Source organism: Aphelocoma coerulescens, chromosome 4A, assembly GCF_041296385.1.
Source record: "Aphelocoma coerulescens isolate FSJ_1873_10779 chromosome 4A, UR_Acoe_1.0, whole genome shotgun sequence".
NCBI classification, from domain to species: domain Eukaryota; kingdom Metazoa; phylum Chordata; class Aves; order Passeriformes; family Corvidae; genus Aphelocoma; species Aphelocoma coerulescens.
Window position 1 is genome coordinate 10,449,915 of NC_091018.1, and position 22,533 is coordinate 10,472,447.

Below are 22,533 nucleotides of genomic sequence, written 5' to 3' on the forward strand. Positions count from 1 at the left end.
TATTATCAGTCACTAATACCAAGTTCTCTAAAACCTACACAACAGAACTGGTTATGTCACGCTTACTAGACAAGAGTAATGTTATATTTTAACTACACAGATAAATTGTATATTGATACCAAAAATTAATATACAGAGGGTACTAGAAAACTGATGTAAAGACCAAGCTTTGGTATGAAGACCAGCTTTCAGCTGCCACATACTGAATACTTTATTTCTTAGGATAGGATCACTTTCAAGTTGTTAAAGCCCAAAAATCACTGGCTGAAAGAATCTATGTAAGGAAAGCATGCACATGCTGTCAATATCAGTTTTATGCCAGTGTAACATCTTTTGTTTCAGTAGATCTGCTCTTCATTTATAATTCCATATAAATGAAAGGAGAATTAAGCTATTTATGTAAGTGACTTTATTTATGTAACTGACTTATGCTGTATTATGTGATGGCAAAGAAGACCAAGCACATGTCTCTTTTGTGTTTTCTATGAGCTACAGAAAGATTTTGTAAAAGTAATGCTAGCAATAAACAGTTTTTTCTATGTGACATTAGAAATTCATTCTCATCCACAGGGAGGTTTTATCATGAGTAGAATACAGGGTAATAGATGATACGATAATGTGGAAGGGTTTTAGCAAGTCTGCAGACAGTCTAGAAAATGTGAAAGCTGCACATCACAATTTAGACTGCAAATCAGTTCAACAAAGTAATTGTTATTCAGGCTCTTCCTTGGATGAGTCAGTGATTTGTACTGTGACTATTAGTACTGGATGTACCATCTAAAATTCATTTTGAAAGATTACTGAAGCATTAATGATTTTAAAATCAGTTCTACAACTATTTTTTTTATCAATGATAAGTCCAAACACTATCAGGGCTAAAGAGCGTACACAAGGATTTTCAACATAGTGGAATTAGGGGGTTTTTTTTACGTGCTTTTACATTGTTTTTACCCCTCAGTGAATGATGACTATATAATATTTAGGAAATCAGGGTCAGTAGAGTAAACGTTTCTGTAGCAATGTGGCAGACACACCTTTCATAACTCATAAAGTCACTACTGGAAAGGCACAACTGGGTCACAGAAGTGCATGGTGGGATGCTGCTTTCCAGTTATGCAACCAGGGTAACTAAAGGTTAGAGCAAGTACTTGAATAACGAGCTTTTTGCCAGAAAGAGTCGAACAGAAAACCACAGTGTTTTTAAATGCTGGCTTCTGAGCAGCAGCCACCTAACGTGTCTAGTTAGGAGTCATCAAACCGAAATAGAACCGGATGCGTCAGAACTTTGAAGAATGGCAGTTCAACATCCCAAAAGAAAAATACATCTGCTTGTATTCCAAAAGCAGATTCTACCGGTTCTCTCATTCCCACAGATGATACTAGAGACATTTGCAGCGTGCTGCTCCACTTTTTCTCCTGGCTCACTGTAACTGGCTTTATCACTCATCTCATCTTTTTTCTTTCTCCATCATCCAGCAACATTTCCAACTTTAAGGAATTCCACAGTTTGCCCCATTCTCTTTCCTCCTATGCATATGTTGCTGGATTACTTCTAATAAACATAATTAGCGCAGAATTCTTACCTAACTTCTGACAGAAGAAAGAAGAGAGAAAGGAAATTGTGTTTCCACACTACAATGATTTTCTGAGGTTTGGAGGGCTAGGACCATAGCCCAAGGGCACAAATTATGACATAACAAGCAACTAACTCCCATCAGGTTCAGGGATATTAGTTACAAAAACTGAAGGCTATTGCAAAGAGACTAAAGAAAATGATGGTCTTTTAATCACAATTACATGTCCTGTTACAGCTGCACACCAGATAAATATATTAATCAAAATGACCTCATTTTAAGCATGCGTAGCAGTGTGTTATATAACCATGCTAAGTATGTTATTTTATTTCCCTCCCGCCAAGGAGAAATGGTGTTTGTCTCACAAGAGTTCCAATAAGTCTGGTTATAAAGTGATGGGGAAAAGAACAGGAGGGAGAGACAAAAGTGAGAGCATTAATAAGCAAAATGACTCATTTCCCAAGTGCAGAGGTGATGTTAAACTCCACTTCTATCTCACAAGCTCTGTAGGAAACTAATGTTGTCATCAGCAGTCTCAGCATTCCTAACATGCCCAGTATTTCTCAGAATGGCAAAAACAGATGTGTGACAAGGATGGAAACTACGTCTTTTGAGACCTCATTGGTTCACAGCATTCCTGATTTGTTTTCAAAGCTGTTTTTGAAGGCTGCCTCCATAAACAGGGACTTTGCAGAATCCCCTTCAATCTTTTTGTTGCTCCCTACTTCGGTGAAAAGTGGCATTCAATTAATTCTTTTCTAGTGCTACTAATGATGCTTTAAACAAGCTCAAAAGCACCCTTAAAAGTAGAATACATCCCCACACATACAACAAGGCTGAGGCTTGTCTAGATTCATACTGCACTACAGAAAAAAGGACCAAGAGGCGTACATTTTTGCAATATAAGATCACTCAGCCAGAGAACTCTGATAAGTGCTGAAAATGTGAAAAACAAATGGCAGGGTATGCATTTCCCGTTTGCTCAATACACACACATAAAAGAAACACTGTGTAGGCTTCACTGCAGCATACCAGTGCGTCCAAAACTCAAAGGTTAGTTACATAAATGATAAGGCGTGGGCTTAAATGCTTCATTCAGCTTGTTAATTACTTGCTTTGTGGCCTGAGCCAATGTTCTGAAGCAGGTTCATCCAATATTGTGCTGCTTCCTCTGAATTTTCATTTACTGTATTAAGCTGAAGTGCTGGGAACAATTTGTTGCAATACCTAGGAAGAATCTGTTTTCTTTTCAAGCAATTCACAGAACAAACTTACTCAGACCAATCCACAGATGCTCTTTAAATGTCCTTGCTATTTCAGAAAATTATGAAATTTAATTCTTTGAGTATTCTCCTTAAACAAGGGAACTGCTGGCTGCATAAATATGCATGTGTTATTGGCGTATGTTTGAGGGTTCCTTTTTTGTGTTCTTTTCAATCTACACATCCAATGTGGGGAAATGAATGGCAATGTGTTAGAAAACTCTCAAAATGCTTATTATGTCTCTGGCAGAATAAAAGAAGCTACATTTAAATAGCAGATGGAAATATTTCCACCTTCAATTCAGTTAACTGGGACACCTCATTGATAAGGTTCTTTAATGCCATGGCTATGAACAAAACCTCATTATTGAGGTTTATTGAGGTTCAGAATTCCTTACCTCTGTGGAAATAAATAATATTGTGTTGGGAGCAAACTGTAGTTTTACCTCAAGATCTCTCCTCAAGATTGCACCTGGGAAACCTGAGATTTACACCTAGCAACAGAATTTATTTTAAAATTAAAACTTCCTAACGTGCTTTGTTTTCAGCAGTGCATGCTTCCAGACAACTTGATTTGCAACTCAGACATGGGCTAAGAAGCCTATGAAGACCTTGAATTTAACAACTACAATAATGTGGAAGCAAATTGAACACAACCATCTCAGTTGTTTTTGACTACCTGCATTTTAAAAATTAAGAAACATCCTTCAAACATCACCTTTCTTCTCCTACATGAAGGCTCCATCTTTTCTTTCTTCGGTAAGGATGTCGCTTAGAGATTTCTGAGTCACAAATGCAGATTAGCATTTGGATTTGAATTACATGTCAAAAAAAGGAGGCTGACTGAAATGGAAACCTCATCCAGTCCATTATATGGACCAACTGCAAAGCACAGATCACAGCTGCAAATCTGGGCTGAAGTTATCTGCTGTATGGATTGCTGAGGGAGAGGTGATGACATTATCATGTTGTCACCCTATGTAAAACCTTCTTTCTATATAATTCTCCAGACTTTTCAGGATTATTACTTCTGAAGTTGCTCATTCTTTTTGGTTCTGCATTTCATATTATTTTCCCTACTTCTACTGACTTGCTTTACTTTGCACATTTTGTTATTTCCTGCCCATAGGTCATATCACATCATTTCATCAATATTTCACCAGAATTACTTACTACTGGAATCGGTATGGATTTCTGCTTAAAAATTGATGCTGCAATATGGCCACACATTTCCATCCTTATGCACCTGTTCCTCTTGAGTTACAATCCCTCCATGTCTTAATACTTTCATTCTTCACATTGTTCAGAACAGCAGAGTATTCTTAACTGTATTTAAACTATCTAATGAATACAATTTCTAAGCTAGAAAATGTATAAAAATGCCTTTTCCATTAGCAAGTGAGACAGCCACACTATTTAGCTGATTTCACTACACAGATCACTTTTGTCTTCAGGCTAAACATTGTTTCTTCAAATTGAAGATGAAAACTACAATTAAATATAGGCCACAGATGTTCAGGATGCAGAGGACAAAAATATAGGTTTCATAACTCGACAGTTATGCAACCAGTTGCTTTTCACATATCAAAATGAATATTAATTTTATGATCTTATTTAGCCTTAATCTAAACACAAATAAACCTGTAAGGAGTCCTTACAAGGTGAGACTTAAAGGAAGATGTTTCTGATCTATTTTAATCTCAGATAGTACTTTCCTCAAGATGTTCATTATTTTCTGATTTAACTTCAGGTCCCTAAAAACTCAGACATCCAGTTCTCCATTGCATTAATGAGACACCTAAATAATTTTGAAGATTTCAGTCTTAATTTTGTCACATATATGTCAAAGGCTAGACTGTTTTAAAATAATATCTATTATATACAGATGTTATTTACCCTACTGCATTTTACTTAAAGTATCTACCCTGACAGTCGAAGTCCTGCCTGGCACTGGCTGCATGATGCCCTGCAGCAGTGAAACCTTCATCTAGTAGAGCACAGTCACACATGCAAGAGACAACATTTTTATAGCAGCTGAATCTAGACTATGGAATTTAATCCTGTGGCAGATAAAAATGATCAGGGGAATAAGCATGTCCGTACTTACGTAAAAATCCCTTTTTTCAACTTAGCTTTCCTCTAGTAAATCACACATATTAATTCTCTCACACAAAAATAAAGCAGCAAACAAAACAAGTTTCTCCATTTGTAAATGGAGACAAGGTAAAAATGAATGTTCTTCTTACAACTATTTACACTTTTAGCCTGGATTAATACAGAACTTCACTTGCAATATGGTCCTGCATGTCCATCATCTCTGAGAAGTTTTAAACAAGGTGGCTGACTTTTAACCGATTTTTTTGACCTTTCTACCACCTGCTTTCAAATTTCAACCTGCCAGCCAATCACCCAGCACGCAGGTACACACAGAGAGAAGGTGGTAATTTTCCAGGTGGCTCTGGACTATCTGCAAGGTGGAGTGGAGAATACAAGGGTCAGGGAACAAATGCAGTGGAAAATATGTAAGAGAAGATACACAACTCTGTATGAGGGAAAACTTCTTCAGCATCAGTATGCACAGAATTAACTTCTTAATTATTCAGAAGACACTTGAATATTTTGGCAGTATGAGCACAGTTCCCAGAATGACAAATACAAACTGAGCCTTGCCAGGTATTTCACAAGTTTTTTAAACTAAGGCCACAAAGCACTATCTTAATAATAATAACAACCAAAAGCAGAATAGGAAGTCAATAGGTTTGCCCACAGTCAATAAAGGCACTCATTCCCACAAGTAGTCATTTTTTGTGATCAACAAGATAGGCTTTGTAGATACGTCAATCTGTATTTCACATTAGTGTGGATATGCAGAACTATTTATTTTTAAGCTTAAGAAGTTGAATTCAGACACAAACAGAGCCTCACAATGCCATTTTTGCAGCATAATTGCATTCTGAAGAATTCAAATCAGACAAACTAAGAGTCTAAGATTTCTTAGAATAAAATCGATGTAAACATCTAGAAGAGCTCTTGACCCTTTTGCAATGTCTGAGGAACTGGAAAGACACTCAAATGAAACACTTAATAAATCTGAATTACAGCTGCTGGTACAAAAACCTAACGTGTGCGTCTGCTCATTCTGGGTCCCCACAGCCTCGCAAAGGCAGAATCAGCTGTTCCCAACCCCTGAAGAAAATCTTCATTAATCTCTTCTAAGAATCTGACACAAGTTGGTTGGGTCTGTCAGGTTCAGCCAAGCTGCATGAGTCAGGTCATACGAGTCAAGAATAGAGTTTTACTGGTAACTTGGAAAGAGAGAGACAGAGAGATGGTTATTTTAAAGACCCTATAATAGCCAGTCTGAATCTGGCAGGCCAGTTCCTCTCCACAGCACAAAGCAAGCTTCTCACAGTTTCTAAATGAAGCACAAAGTCCTTAATGCAGTTACTAAATGAGAAGTGGCATCTCAGTGGGCTGCCTCAGTGGATTAATTTTAAATGCATAATTCAATATAGACCCACATAAACCTTTATGAATAGAAATAGAGGTTATATAAGCATGTTCTTACAGCATATATTGCAAATTTAAAGGCCAGTTTGAGTATAAATCAACTCTATCTTTTATTAATATTTTCACCTTCCCATTGGTTCATTTCTCTAGCAAATGTGCTAATCAGATTACTTCCTCACTCATACATTGAGATGCCTAAAATAAAAACAGCATTTCATTGCCAGAGACCAACTTTTTTCCTCAATCCTTTAAGAAAAGTTTACACTGGGCTTATTCTGTGGAGGCAGTTTGCATCAGCAGTAGTTCAGCAAAGGCACTGAATGTGAAACCACCATTTCACATTGGTCAAAGTCAACCATCCACAAGTCCTGCAGGCACCTGCAGGTCTCACAAAGCCTTGTCTCACCAGAGTATAAAAGATGCTAGACAAGTTTCCATAGCAAACCAGTGCTTGAAGGCAAATTTGCAGAACATTTACATTCCACGAAATAGGTATCAGGCAAGAATGAAGTAGCATATCCTGTAAAAAACAGGCAAAAGCTCTATGTCTACTCCCTGCCTTCTTTGAAGCCAAAACACACACACTCTTCTGGGAAACCAGAATGGAAACCAGCTTCCTATTTTCAGCCCTTCCTATCTAGACAAAATTTGCCTCCAAACATAGGCCTGCATTAGACACAGGCACTTCACTGCTTCTAAAATAAATGGTCACAGGTCCACCAGTTTAGCTCTTATTTCTGTGCTTGAAGTACATAGCTGTTAACTCATCAAAGACTTCAGAAAGCCAAAATAAACTAAGACCTACCCCAAGACTATTTTTCATGTGGTAGATGGACTGTTTCCCATAAATTGATTTCTCTCAGTGCACCTCATTGCAATACAAGAAAAAAAAGGTAAGTTTGATGATTCCAGAAACACAAAGTCATCTTTTTATCCAGGGATTAATACTGCCTTCAAGCAAGGTAAATCCCTAGCCCAGTGAATGCCATTTTAGCAAAACTGATTAGCAGCCTCACCAGTTAAAAATATGTCCAAAACATTACTACAATTTATTATCAAGCATAACCAGATTAGTTAGAGTCAGAATGTCAGGCTCGGGCTATTAGTAGAAATATTTATATGTTGATAGTAGCAGCTATCCTGCTATTAGGCTGTATGTTAATAGAGTGAGTTGAAAATTAATACTGTTTATAAGAACAAGAAAATTGCATGCCTTTAAAAATAAAAGCAATCTTCCAAATATCCCCACACTTTGAGGGAGTTCAGATCCAAATTTGGACCAGAGCAGTGCATCTGAATAACAGTTCCACAACACATAGAACCAAAACCTCAATTGAGCTGTGGTCAGCCTGTGAAATCTCCTACCTTGGGACAGCTCAGGGGAAGAAATGTCTGCAGTGACATAGAGGAAGTCAAAGAAGACAATAAAATAGTATTTCTAGTAAGAGACTAGAATTGTTAATTACAAGTAAAGTTCTGAAAGGGATACCTAGGAAATACAGATGTATATTCAACCATTTTTACTCTGTGGGCTATCAGACAGTGTGAATTTGGGGCAATTTCCCCCAATTTCAACACAGTCCTGGCATAGCTAGGAGGAGACTTGACCTCAAGTTGTTTACTGGGATTAATTTTTGAGCAATGCAGAAACAAAAAGGACCAATTATAATCTTATTTAGACCAAACTAATTCCATTGCCTTTAGCAGATTTGTTCCTGTGTGACAGAGCTGTTCCTAAAATCTGAAAGCAAGCCCGAAGTGCCACTTAGCACCGAAATCCTTCTTGTTACTTTACATTTCTCTGGAAAATTGCATAAAGGCTGTTGCTGTTTAGGTCACTTCCTAAAATAAAATATCTTTGCTGCAGTACTGTGGTTACAGGCCCATACTGTTAATAAAAACAAATGCAAAAGTCTAGCAAAAGTATGAGCTCTGTCTGGAAAATTGTTGATTTTATCTGCTCAGCCAATACAAATGTGTGTACTCACACTTCTGAAATTCCCATTATTGAACAGAGTGAGAAGACTGACAAGCTGCTTGTCCGAGGCAAAGGAATCAGATGTTCCAGCAGCTCTGGCTCTGGACACCGCCAGCATTGCTGGCTCCACTCCTTTCACACGGCAAAAACTACGAGAAAGTAATTTTGAGGACTGGGTTATTATGCAATGGCCTTGGTTACATCAGTACAGCGAGGGAAACACTAGGGGAGAGTAAATAAATGCCAGGGCTTTGCGCCTGAGAGCCGCCTGAGGAGTCTGCAGGAAGCCGAGCCACGGATCCCGCTGGGAAGAGCAGGAGCGGCTCCCGGTCAGCCCCGGCGCTGGTCAGCGCCCAGCTCAGGGTCGGCTCAGACCGCGAGACTCCAGTGCCCAGAGCAGGGATGGGGCGGGACACTCCAGCCTCCTGCTTCACCCCACTGCTCCCCAGCCAGGTCTCAGACTGCTGACCAGGGCACAGAAGGTCAAGCAGGGAGGGGAACAGACTCTTCCACTCCGTAAGTCTCCACAGAGGGGTCCAGGCATCCCACCACTCCATCCCAGCTCCTTCTGCTATGCCATTAGCTTTCGGGAGATACAAACTGCCTTTTTAAAGGAGTGGCATGCATGCTCTAAAAATGAATTAGAGCAAGCGTGTCTGTATACTCTCACCTTTGAGCTACTGCCTTCAGAGGTGAAATCCATAGGAAAAGGATTGAATCAGATATAAACCAGCATAAACAAATTACATTCACCCAATTTCTGTCAATTCCAGTGACTTTGGTGAAATTGCAAAGGAAACTGTTGAGACATGTAAACTGAGCCCACTGGGCCAAATCAGTGGCTTGCAGTCATAAAGACACCTGTGCTGTAGGAAACCCACTCAGCCAGATTAATCAAACATGCCATGGAACTCACCTGTCTGAGTAAGGATTGGCCATAGCTCTCTCAAGAGAGCCCCTAAACTGAAGCTGCACAAACACTTGTCCTGCTGTATGACAGGAGGGAGCTTCTGTCCGAACACAAAGCCAAATATGCAGGGTGCCTCTGGGCACAGATGCAAACACACTGCACAGAGCAGCTACTGCACATGGGGATTTAAAAGACTCTCAGGAGTGACTTATCAAATGTCTCTTTAGAGAAGATGCATTTGCTTGGAACTTCTGACCACTTCAGATACCATTTTGGGGTGTATTACCTAGAAATAAGTGAAGACCTTCACACCCAGCAAGTCTAAGCCAAACACAGGTCCTAGAGGCATTAGGCTGAGCACAGTCCCAGAACCACACCAACCTGGTTACCAGGCTTGGATTCCCAGGAGTAAGACCCAACTTTTCCCTCAACCAAGTATGGTTGGACTCTAGATTGCAACATTACACTTTGTGACATCAGCCCATGCCATATCAGCCCCTGAGTTACATTGTTTGAATTTGCATGACATGGTTCATTATTAAAAAAATAACACACTTTTCTGAAAGGTTTAGTTCCACTCTACTTAAACATCTCTTAAAAGGGGCCAAATCTAATTTTCACTGTGTCCAGTGAAGAGCAGGACTAGACCTGCAATCTACCTTTGGACAGGCCCCATGAGGTCAGTCCAAGCCCCAGCCCATACTGAACTGTGATGGAGTACTTTGCAGAATTTGGGCTTTACTAGCAAGACATGCTCTGAAATTATTAAATAAATAGCAAATATTATCTGATATTGATTCTTCTAGCATTTTACAGGCAATTAGTTTGTGATTATTCTACCACAATATGTACTACATATTACAGCCAGAGCTCTTATTTTATAACCAATGCAAAGTAAGGAGACAGTTATTTTTTTATTGGGATCATAACTCTAAGGATGCTTATGTAATAAATTGTTCTGTCAAAGTGAAAGAAAAACCCCCATAAAACGAGGCTCTGTTCTGATTCCTTTTCATGCAACTACAGATGAGGTCACTCATCTTTGGGCAGAACTCCCTTTACGAATTAAATGCTGTACTAAAAGAGATTTTTATTCTTCCTCTTGGAAACACGTATGACTCAAGATCCAAACTGAGTAAATGCCTCTTGTGTTTAAAACACAGCTCTAGTTTAATGTAGATATATCCTAATTTGTACATCTAGCTGTGACAGAAATGTCACTTTATTTACTCCTGTATGAATAAAACATGTTTCTACAGCTCACAAAGTCCAGTGAAGTTATTTCATCCCACAGGCGCAACTGGTAAATTTGCACCTTTGGGGTGCAAGTCACCCCTGCACTGCTGCTCAGTGACTGTCACTTTACCCCCCTTGCCCACGTCACCAGTGATGTAGACATGCAACACAGCCTGAGTGTCACCCACGACGAGCCAACCAGCAACATACCCTCCTGCTTTGTCAGCTCTCAGCGCTGCCAGTGACACCATTAGGGGAGGCTGCTGCATGGAATTTAAACTCCATGGAAACACAACACAGCCCCAGGACTTCGACCCTTTCCCATACATTGCTGCAGTTGCTACAGTGAACTTATTGTGTAACTTGGAAGAAGTTGCCTCAATGCCACAGAAACATATTCCTGAGCAACGTAGAAAGGCTCTAATTTTAAAGCAGTCAACCCCATCCTTCTGTGTTGGAAAAAAACCTGTAAATCAAAACTAATTTGGAGTCAGAATGGTATAATAGGGAAAATGCAACGAACTGTTAGCTTAACCACGTAGATTAGGGTGAACTTTGAACAAGGGTTGCCAGTATTTAAAGTATGTGATCTTGGGTTTGTCCGCTTTTCATCAAAATTCTGTAAAATAAGACTGACTACAAAACAGGTTAAGTAAAAATTGGGTTTTGATCTCACAAATGAAAAGTAATAATGCTTAGAGAGGGAAGCAATATATTCTGAGGTAGAGAGAAGAAAAGCCTGGAATGAGTCTTCTGGGTACCAAACAACCTTCTCCATGTAGGTTATTTATGTCAATCAACCTCTTCCTCTGTCTTTCTATTTCTACATCATATGAAATTATATAAATTAAATACTCTGCACTTCACCCATTTCCATACCTGCTTCTTGTTTAGTGACTAAATTGGCTTACAGATCAGTCCAAGAATTGACAGTTAATAATCCTGTTTAGACAATCTGCCTCCAGATTTTTCTTCTTTGAACTGCCTCTAAAAAATAAACAGCTATTAAAATAGCTTCTTTTTTAATCACTCCTAGCACAATGAGAATAAAAATAGCATCTCAGATTTTCCATAGTCAATAATCTGCCCCTCAAGTCAGAGGAAGCTGCTACACTTTGGTTTAACTCACTCCTGAGAAGTTGCATTTTGAATGCACAGATCATACAGCAATTCCATTTAAAGTCCTGAACAGCTATGGACTTAATCAGCAGCTCACAATAGGTTTTGATTTGCAGTGCAGCCATGGTGCTCACCTACTTAACATGGTTCAAAGCAACAAGGTCTGGTATCCCTTATGTGCAAAGAGAAATGCAGGAAGAGCCACTATTTAAAGGTCCCTTTCAGTGTCCTTCCTTGGGCTTAGATCCATCCCACTATGGAAGAGTAATTTGAATTGTAGCTTCCCATTCTAAGCCTTTCATTTCTCAAGCTGAACTTTCATTCATCATCGAGGCATGCCCCTTTAACTACCTAGATGGAAATACCTGAGTAACCTTTTTGTTCTGGGCAGATGCATGGGTTTGTGTTCCAAGTTCAGAATCTACAGTTTATTTCACCTGCCTACTTCCATAAAAGACATAAAAAGCTGTTTTCAATGAAAAACAGAGGTTTCAGTGAACCTCTGCATGAAGAACTATCCCAGGCAACAAATATTGATACTTTGTGTGCAATACTTCCTGACTACATAGAGGAGACAGAATTCTATAGTACAGCAAGCAAATCAAGGTCGGAACCCTAAACAGATGCTCGGATTCCCCAAGAGGTTCCACACCATCATTACTAACATTTTGGTGATTGATGTGACAAATTTGTCAAATCTTATAACCAGGATAAATCTCTAACAAAATTTTAGGCAGGCTAACAAACACTGGAGGAAAAGACAAAGAGAAATATTTGCCTTTTTTATTAGGCTGCTAATCACATCTCTCATTACCTGTATCCTTCAGATCTATCCTCTTCCAGGAACAGTTCTAAAGGACAGTGTACCCTCACAGGCTAATACCTTTCCTGTATTGATCTGAAAAGCACTTAGGAGAGCAGGTGGCACACACTCAGGAACTGCAGCTTTTCTGAGCTGAGAATTTCTACTGTAATACTTCAAAACTAATTACATCTTTTATTTTAGACAACAGCCCTTAAAAAGACATAACATAATACATTAGGGGGGCCCTCTCTCTCTCCAAATTTCTGCATGAGAAGGCTAGAGTTTAGTGCTTTCCTCTCATTGTAACAGTGCTCATACAAACACACTGAAATCCTCCTCCTGCACTGCTCAGGCATGGCACCAGCTCCCTCTGCTGTCACACAGAGCCAGGTCCCAGGCACAGCGAATTCCAGAGACCGCTTCCTACATCCTCCACTACAGATTCTGAGCCACAAAACCTCACAGTGAAATCCTGCAATGAACTCTGCACTTCAACACAGCTTATTTTCAAAGACAGTGACTGTGTCTAGAAAAAATCACCCAAAATTAGCTTATTATATTTACTCACTGAACACCTAAAAACTACACTAGGACAAGAAATCAAAACCATGCTGATAGTTACCAACTGCTATAAATGCATCAATAAACCATTGATATTTCAACATTTATCTTATAATCCCATCTTCTAACCTCCTGTGATTACATGAGACTCAGTTTTGATGTTTTCTCTACATGCTTTTTGTTCTTAGTTGCACACAGAGACATGGAAACATAATTGCAGAAATCCAGAATGCAAGTGAATTTCAAATATACATCACAGGATTCTCTTGTGTTTTCCTTCTTTGTTAAAGCACTGCAAAAATGTCCTCAAGCAGCTTCTTTGAACACATGCAAACAAGTATTTTCAAGGCTTCCTACGACCACAAGTGCCTGCCTTCAAACCAACCCTGCACTGAAGGAGCAATAACTCCAGAATAACAGGAGAGCCATCAGCTCTCTCACGACGTTTTAAACTTAGATTTAGAAAAGTTCCTTAGTCTGACCAGCTGTGACAATCAGTCTCAAGTCACACAAAATCACCTCAAACAAAATCTATGCAGTTTGTCCATGTATAGAGTCAATATTGACCAAAGACCTCTTTTTATTTCTTCCTTAATGAGAGGGCCATCCATCCCTCTTCCCAGAAATTATATCATCATCACTGGCAACAGCTTTTAATAGTAAACCAAATATGGGAATGGAATACAAAAGGGGTTCCTTCAAGACAAGGATTACAAAAACATATATACATACCAAACATAAAAGACAGGAAGAATATTAAGATCAAAAGGAAACACAGGGAAAGAGAGATTATAGTATTCTTTGCAGTACTTTGGGTGAAGAATCACAATCCACATTAACAGAATGAGAAGAGAGTTTGCTAAATATAGAAAGACCTGTATTTTACACAGGGTCAGTAAGCTTGTGGTGGGATGACAGCTGTACAAAATTTCAGGAATCAAAGTGGAGTATATTCATTTACATTACACTCAAAAGTTCCAGAGAAATACAAATGTTTCAGTTCTTTGTAAGGAAAGATATGTGTCCTAAAGCAGAGAAAAACAAGCTACAAAATGGGTATCAATTACCAAGCCAATGTGAATCTCCTACTCTTTCTGGTCTTAGTCTAGGATAAATAGTATCTATAGATTCTGAGCCTCCCTGGGCAAGTAAGTTTTCACCCATGTAATAAAAAAATTAAAAATCACAGTCTAGCTCCTAATACTGTTTTCAAATTGCAAAAGCTACAGATTAAATTCAGGCCAAAACTGGAAGATTAAAGTCTTGCTTGAGCTGATCTGCAACCAAATTTTTTTTTGTTTGCAATAATCTTATCAATAGATAATATTTTCCTTTAAAAATTCCAACCAACTTTCCAGCTAAAAACAGTCCATCAGCCAAGTCAGCCTTCAATTTTGCACTGATTGTAAACAAAAACTACATAAACATGCAACGCTGCAAGAAGTGGAAGGACCAGTAAGTGCCACTGTCACTTAAGCCACCAACATCTCTTCACAAAGCTTATTTTTCAAGTGTCTGCATCCTTCAAAGTCAATAGCAAAACTTTTGTTAGTTTAAGTGACTGCAAGGCCAGGTCCTGAGAGAATAATCCTGCCCCAGCTGCACATTCTCAGACTGATGTTGAGTCAATGGTCAAAGACTCGTGAGACAAGAAGAAAAGCAGATGCCCCTTTCATGACTAATATTAGATACAATTGATTAAATACATCCTTACGAACATGGAGAGTGGCATTTCTTGAAAACAAGATGCCACTTTCTAAGGAGCAAGTTCTCCCCCCACCACACTCTTTAAGAGAGACAATTGGCTGAGGAATCTCACAAAAAAAATCACTATTTGCCATATTAAAGAAAGGAGGGATTTTTTTAGTAGAATGTTTAAATTACCCCAGATTTCTAATGGTATAACAAAAAGCAGATTATATTCTACAGTATGGTGGTTTTCCAGTGCATGGGAGAGAATGGGTGTGTAGCTCTGGGCCAGTCCAGTGGGTATCTGTGAGCAAAGCACAAGACCAACTGCACTGTGACTTCAAACCACACAAAAGCCAGAATCACTCCAACTCATGATGTGTTTAGATCTTACAGTTACCACGAAACAGATCCATTAACAATCTGGACCAAAGTCAGGCTGCCCATCACAGAGCACGAGAGAAAGAAGTGTGATGACATCAATGTCCATGACTCATGATGCATCAGTGCCCAGCATTGTATCTATTTTATAGCATACATTAATTTCTTAGCTGAAAGCCAAACTGTACAAAATACTGTACGGTCTTTTTAAAAGAAACTTAAAAACATATTTTGCTAGAGAAACGTTTCAAAAGCCTGAAGCATGTCTTCTTATAACATCACCATCAGATGTGTAAGCATATAAAAATTAATCAAATCTTCCTAGTGTTTGGTAGTAGGAAATGCTCAGCTTCCTAATACATCAAATTAAGCCCACAATGGCATTTCTTCATTGTGTATTTACATACAACAGTCTGATCAAAACTTTTAAGGCTCTTATGTCTCAAAAAAGAAAAAAAAGGTCACAGTAAAGAAGGGATTAAATGGAGTTAACAAAGCTATTGGCAATGCAAAGAAGGATGCTCATGTCATTTGCTATTGCACAATCTGGGGCATTTCACTCCATGCTTTGGCTTTCTTCTTGGCCAGGGACAGCCAGGGCGGTTCAGCAGGACTGCAGGGTGTCATTGGCAGGTTAGAGGAGTGCCTTGCTTCCTTTTCAACAGCAGGAACCACAGATGCTTCCTGAGAAATAGGTCCAGCTTTACCTGGCAATGAGAAGATACACATCACTCATCAGAAGGCTAGAGAGTTAAAAACTCAATTCCTGCCAAGAATATTTTCTTCTCTCTAAAGGAACTTTAGAGGGTTTTACACCCCAAAATGCTTGTGACTCACCAATAAGTCAAAGGAATTGTTAATTGGCTATTGCTGGCACTCTCTGGTCCAGCTACAGCAATGGTGAGGAACAGCTATTGCAACAGGAAAATTAATACTAAACAGTGAGTAATGTGTCCATTAAAAAATCTTCTCCTCAGTCCAAACAGCAAGTGTCTAAGCCCATATAAATGAAGGACATTTTTCAAAATTCTTCAAGCATGTGAAGACTATAGTCCCAGTTATTTCTTTAATTCATATTCTTGGTTAATACATTTCTTAATTTTTCAAACACTTGATTTCTATTAAAGGGCACAGCAAGGAGTTCCACAGGCTAATTCTGCTCCATGAGTGCAAGAAAATCTAGGAATAAGACCCCTGAGTATGCAGGAAAACAGAAACAAAATAGCTGCAGGATAAGGATCACCCCAGGCTTGCTGTGGAGTTAAGTTTATGTTTTCCAATACTGAGAATACTTAAAGGTTGTTTTTAGTCTTCACTGCCAACACAAATATTGCTCCAGCAATATTATTAAATACTAGGTAGGAATCAAACCAGTGCTTTATGTACTTTCACTTGTAAGCTGTGATGGTGGGATTCTGATGGTACTACGTGTTCCTCTTGATGCAGCCTAACAGACGCCTGTCATACTCACAAAGGATGTAGGAATACAGATAATGCTTCTTTTATGGCTTTGAGTTCCTACTTAGAAAAGTACTACTCCATTCATCTTGTTTGAAATTTTTCAAAATTAATGGCTAAGCCATGTTAAGTACAAGAAGCTTGATCTTGCTTGCACTGAAATCAATGGAAAATATCCATCAGCTCCATCATTCACTCTCCTGAGCAGAGCTAAAGTAGTTCCCTACTTTCACTCAGGAGGTCTCTGGTCTTTTAGAAGTTCTGGCTGGTTGGTAGCTCTTGCAGGAGGCAAACTGTACTTAGGAATACTGGAGGAAGTATACTGTCCATTAAACAGGCTGCAGCTCTATATACACAGGAAATTTTCAGAAGTATCTAAAATGAGGTAGGAATTCAAGTATTACTGAAATTTTGATTTTGAAAATTAATTTCCACATTTTGGGAGAGAACCTTCTTCATAATAAGCACAACAATCCAAATAAATATCTCCTCTGGGTATTAACTCTACATCCCTTCCACCACCAGCACTTTCAACTAGACAAAGTCCTGACTGGGCTACTGGGAACCAAATCAAGGAAGAGATGAGTTTACATTTGGGATTCCAAATTTCCTACTCATGTGTAGACAGTGCTGAACATTTCCTAAACAATAGGGCCTGGCTTTCTGAGCAGCAGAAGAGCAGTGTTTTCCTTAAACATCAGCACTAGTCAGAGCTTTTTGTGATGCTCAAGTCGTGGGACACCAGAATATGCCTATAAATGCTACCTCTGGAGGTGAAGAAACAGTCATTGGATGTCAGGAAACTTCCCCAGTTCTGGGGAAGAGGTAACACACAAAAACTTGTAATTCTGCTGCAAGCACCACAAAGACTGCAAGTTCTAGTCAGTGAGTAGCAGAGTGGTTTGTGAAGTTCTGAATTTTGACCAAAGGCTGCTGAGCTTCCAAGGTTAGGATGATGCAACATATAGAAATCAGCCTTTCAAAGGAAGACCTCATCTGAGCAAAATCTCGGCCTGTTTATGTTTCATCTCTCACTTTGCACCTAAAACCATGAGACATGTAACAGAATCCTTTTTAAAAGTTATGGTATTTTAATCACACACACACAAAGTTAGCTGCAACTAACATCAGAGCCTCTGTGTTGGTGCAAACATACTGAGCCAGCCACCTACTATAGTAAGGGAGAAAGCCAATTTTGTAGAACCTGTAAATTCAGAAATGGTTAACAGCTCTAGCAATAACTACTCCAGGGAGCAGCACAGAGGTACTCCCAAATTCCTCTAGTACAACAACTCTGGGCACTGCTGGACTGCACAGGGAAAGGGGCCAGGTGCATGGGTTCTCTCTAGACAGCATCTCTTACTGTGTTAGCTACAGGAATCTGCAATGGAAAAGCCACAGCTCTGGCACAGTGGTGCATTTCTTACCTACTTAGGCAGTATCTGCCATCAATAGCTTTCAGCCAGCACAATATGCTTTTACAGCTGAAGGACTGGCTTATCTGTATCTAGCTGGAGAGTGTCTCTGAGGTTTGGCACCACACTGAGTAAGCAGGGAGGGATAAGATGCAGCCCAGCAGAAGCCTTGGGAGAGATAATGTGAGTCACTAAGTCTGAGTCACACTCTTCTCCTGCATCTTTAATATAGAGAAACACAGCTAAGTGTTCAGAAGAGGGGCCATCCAGCCTCTGTGTTCACCTGAGGGTGAAACTGACTCTACCTAAATTATTCTTGATACGTGTTTATCTATTCAACACATCTGGCCATGGAAACTGCACACTCTCCATATGCAAGCCTTGCTCTTCTGCACCTCACTGCTCTTATTGTTAGAAAGTATTTCCTAACATCTAAGCTAAACATCCCCTGGTGCATTTTAAGTTCATGCCGACCATAAAGACTAGTCTTGTCCTCTGCAGAAAATTTAGTTGTCTTTTCTAGACTAAACAACCCCACTCCTATCAGTATTTCCTGGCTGACTGGAGATTTAGAAGACCTGACCTTTTTTGCTGCTCTCTTCTGGACACTCTCCAACTTCAACTGCTATTCTTTAGTTTTGACCTTGGCCAGTAATAAATCACCAAACTGTTTATATGCCATTGCATGAACTGGCAGTGGAGATAAGAGTTCCTCACTTGCTTTCTCTGCTGAGTGAACAAGCCATTATGTTGCCTCATACACAAACTGTAGTCTGAATAGGCCTTATATAAAGTGGTTATAAAAATGGTGTTTTTCTTCCCCATCACCTGCCACCCACACCACTTACTGGTGCAAACTGTAGCTACTATGTAAAGAAAAAGAATACCTGCTGCTGCAGACACACTGGTCTTCATTTGTGTTTTCTTGTCCTGAGAGCTGGAAGGCATATTCTTCTTCAGTGTGTTCTCACTAATGCAGAACTCTTGCTACAGCATGAGGAGAGAAGAAAAGAATGCAACTAACTGCCAGCCATGGGCACTCATAAAGCTCCCCCTGGTAACCTCTCAAACCTGGCTGTGGAAATGCAGCAAAAGCCAGGCAAGGATGGCTGGGAACATCCTGTGGGAGGGAGGGAGGGAGGGAGGAAGGGAGGGAGGGAGGGAGAAGGCAGTGAGGAACCTAATGCAACCCAAAGCAGCTCTTGGGCTACATAAATATGCTCTGGGCAATAAGAAAGCTCTGAGAAAGTTCAGCTTTGAGTAGTGCAAAGGAACATATAGGATGATCCAGCTCTGAAACTAATCCCTGTGACAGTGTAGTCACTGGCATTTGCACACTTGCATCAGTTGTCTGTCTCAGTGTTTTAGAGGCCAGGCCTGCAAAGCTCTCTTTGAGTAGTGCTCACAACACACCTCCCTTGAGGACAATCTTGAACAGTTTGCAAAAGTACCCAGGTGACCTGTGAATCCTGGGGCAGGATTCACACCCGTGCAATATTACTTGGTAGTCTACCTCCTCTTGATCCACTTTGGTCAAAGCTTTGTCTTCATCTTTATGTTCTTTGGCAAGAGGATGGTCCTGGAAACCCTTTTGTTTTAGCTTTGCCATGGAGACCCAAGCTGGTTCAGAAGAAGTAGTTTCCAAATAAGGAGAGACTTTTTCTACAAAAGAAGCATGTTTGAAGTAAAGAAGGGATTTAGGTCAAGTCAGCTTAAAGCTAGTCTCCACGTTTTAAATCCTTCAGCATCTGTAATACCCTTTGAACATGGTGGAGAAAAAATTACCTTTCCTGATGATTTTGTCCAATAACTTGGCAATAACTGGTTTTTTCTGTTTATTCTAGAGTTTTTTGACCCAACTCTGCTTCTAAGTCAGTGGCAGAAGTCCCACTGAGATCATTGTGAACCGGATTTTGCCTTTGAAACAACATCCTTCCATTGCAGATTAAATGAGTACAACAATCACGATTTTTTCATGTAGGCAGTAAAATACAGGCTGCCTTGTCACTTTTTAAATATTTTAAATTAAGTCATTGTTAAAAAAAATAATCACACCTAATTCAACTCCTAGTTAAGGTTTGAGCAGCTGCAGTCTGAATTTTTAACTATAAAACTGCAGCAAGTTTTAAAAAGCTGTGTTAAAACTCCAATTACATGCACAAATACCTCATGCAAGAAATGTTTAAGAGGCCCTTAAGCTATTATTCTGTTGTTATTCTTACTGGAACACACCCTTCATTAAGATAAACCAAGAATTCTCTTGACTGGCCAAATCATGAAGCCAATTAAATTATAATGCTGATTAACTCAAGGCTGAACTTGGTCGTCAGTCAAGAGGATTTTTATTTTTTTTTTGTGCCGCTCTGCCAAGGCTCTTTACATGACCACTGTTTTCTACAATGTTTGGATACAAATACAGCATAAATACCTGAAGGTTTATGACCATTTTGCTTCTTTGCCACTTCTTCTGATCTTGCCTTGGGAGGATTTTTGTCCTCTTGGAGATCTGGTTTTTTAACAACTGATTTTGTGCTGACAGGAGGGCTTGGAGATGGCTTCCCAGTGCCCATCAATTTCTGATCTTCCTTGACTGAAGCAAAAGAAGCAATTGGAAAAGCTGAGGGAATCAGCTTTGGAGGCTCTACACAACTTTCATTCTGGTATTTTAGTAAAGATGATGTTCTTCTTAGTCTGACCCCAAATGGGCTCTCCAAGTTCTGTGTTTCATGGTCGGCCCACTCCATAAAAGAATTCAAATGCAGATCTCTGTCCTTACAATCTCGATCAAATCTATCTGAGTTGGTTTTTGCTGATTCCTGCACAACTGCATCAAAACGTGTGTGTTCTTTTGTCATTCCTTCAAAGAACTCTGGTCTTATAGGGGATGTTGGAGAACTTTTGGAATAGGAATCTTCCTTTGAATTTGAACCCCCTGAGAGAGACCTTTGCCATGCTGGTGCAATGGTAAATCTGACTGGTTTAGCAGGAGCAGTCTTCAGTGGACGTTTTACATTTTCATCTGATGATTGACTGCCTTCTGCTGTTCTTCTGTGAGAAGCTGTACTGCCTATCTGGTACTCCTTACTGTCAGTATCAGAAGATATATTACTCTTCAAGCCAGCCAGACTTGAAGAGGCAAGACACCCAATGGAAAGTTTTTCAGAAATGTATGATGTGTTGGCATGTTGACTGCCTTGGTTAACCTTTGAAACAGGAACAGTTTCTGCTTTAAAACATACTTCCAATTTACTGCAAGGTACCACACAAACTGCTTTTGAGACAGATGCAGCAGTGTCTATTTTTTTTTCTACGTTGTCCTTGAATAACTGAAATTCCATAATTTCACAAGTTTCTTGGTCATTTTTTGCTACTGAACTCTTTTCAGGCCTCAAAACAGACACTGTCTTGATGTCAGAACAAGACTCTGAGTCAGCTACTGCAACCTGTGGAGTTCTTAGTGCAGTATCTGAGACAGCATGGTTGGAATGATTCTCAGTAGTACCAAAGCAGAGTTCCTCTTTGCCAGTATACATTGGATCCCCCTTTTCCTGGGCTTTAATATTTGGATCCACAGAATTTACCGAGGAACTCTGTGCAACATCTGGCAATATATCCCTGCCCACTGTTTCCACACCACTGCTAAACAAGTCAACTGCTGGTATGTCTGGAGACACAACAGCTTCTCCTTCAAGTTGTTGCAGTTCTGGAAGTGCAGCTACTTCAGCACTGGTACTTTGCTGATGTACTTTCAATTCAGTAGCAGACTCAACTGCAGAGTACGACACTTTTGCTCTGTAGTGTTCTTCCAGGTTCACTGGAGAAGGCTCAGGCCTCAGAAGGAGTGTGGCTGCTTTATAGTGATGGTCCACATCAGGAAGGCACCCATTCTCTTGCAGCAAAGCACAGAGGTCTTCTGCCACAAGTGTGGAATCATAAGAGTCATGGGCAGCATCAGTAGGAGTTTTTATACCTGGTATCTCCTTAAAACCACCTCCCTTTGCACAGTGTCCCATTTGGGCTGATAATCCTGTATTAAACAGAGGAGAAGATTGGGCACTTAAAGGTTACAATTCAAACACCGTCTGTATGACTAATTCATTCCAGGTAGTGCAGTCCTTTAACATGAATGCCCCATGTCTGGGCACTGATGACTGATAAATAAGCCTGTTCAGAGCCTATTTAGAAATGGGCTGTCCAAGTGAGAGACTAAAAAAGTTTTTGTTTGAACATACCTAATCCAGGGAATGACTGAAAGTTACTGTCTGTTTCAGGTGTACCACATTAGTTGCTGTTTAGTTGTTTCCTGCACATATCCTTAGTTGTAAGACTACTAGCCAGATTTCCCTAGACATTTCTTCATGTGTATGCCTAGAAAAGCCATCTAAAATGACCTGGAAAATTCTCTCTTGGTAAGTAGCAAAGGAAGATCCAGTGAACACAAGCCAAAGTCACCCGACACACACAACATATAATGCCAAGGTTAAGGTTTTTCTGAGTGTTTAGGAACTCAGTTTCACATTCACTGAGGTCCAGCCAACTGTGTAGGCAGGTACTTCTGAACATGGTGCTTTCACTTCATGTTTTTTTTAATGCTGCCCTCAAAGTTCACCACTTCAGCATTACTTTGTTGAGAGT

General features: G+C 39.7%; 1 protein-coding gene across 1 annotated transcript in view; it reads right to left on the bottom strand.

The window, feature by feature from the left end:
• Positions 1-13,497: 13,497 nt before the first annotated feature.
• Positions 13,498-22,533, bottom strand: part of KIAA1210 (KIAA1210 ortholog) — a 43,557-nt gene continuing 34,521 nt past the window's right edge. Inside the window, exons 9-12 of the mRNA XM_069015279.1 lie at positions 20,327-21,925; positions 19,412-19,560; positions 18,786-18,885; positions 13,498-15,732 (exon numbers count right to left, since the gene is read on the bottom strand). Coding sequence (XP_068871380.1) covers positions 15,560-15,732; positions 18,786-18,885; positions 19,412-19,560; positions 20,327-21,925 — 2,021 coding nt within the window. The 3' untranslated portion in view covers positions 13,498-15,559. The remainder of the gene's footprint in view (positions 15,733-18,785; positions 18,886-19,411; positions 19,561-20,326; positions 21,926-22,533) is intronic.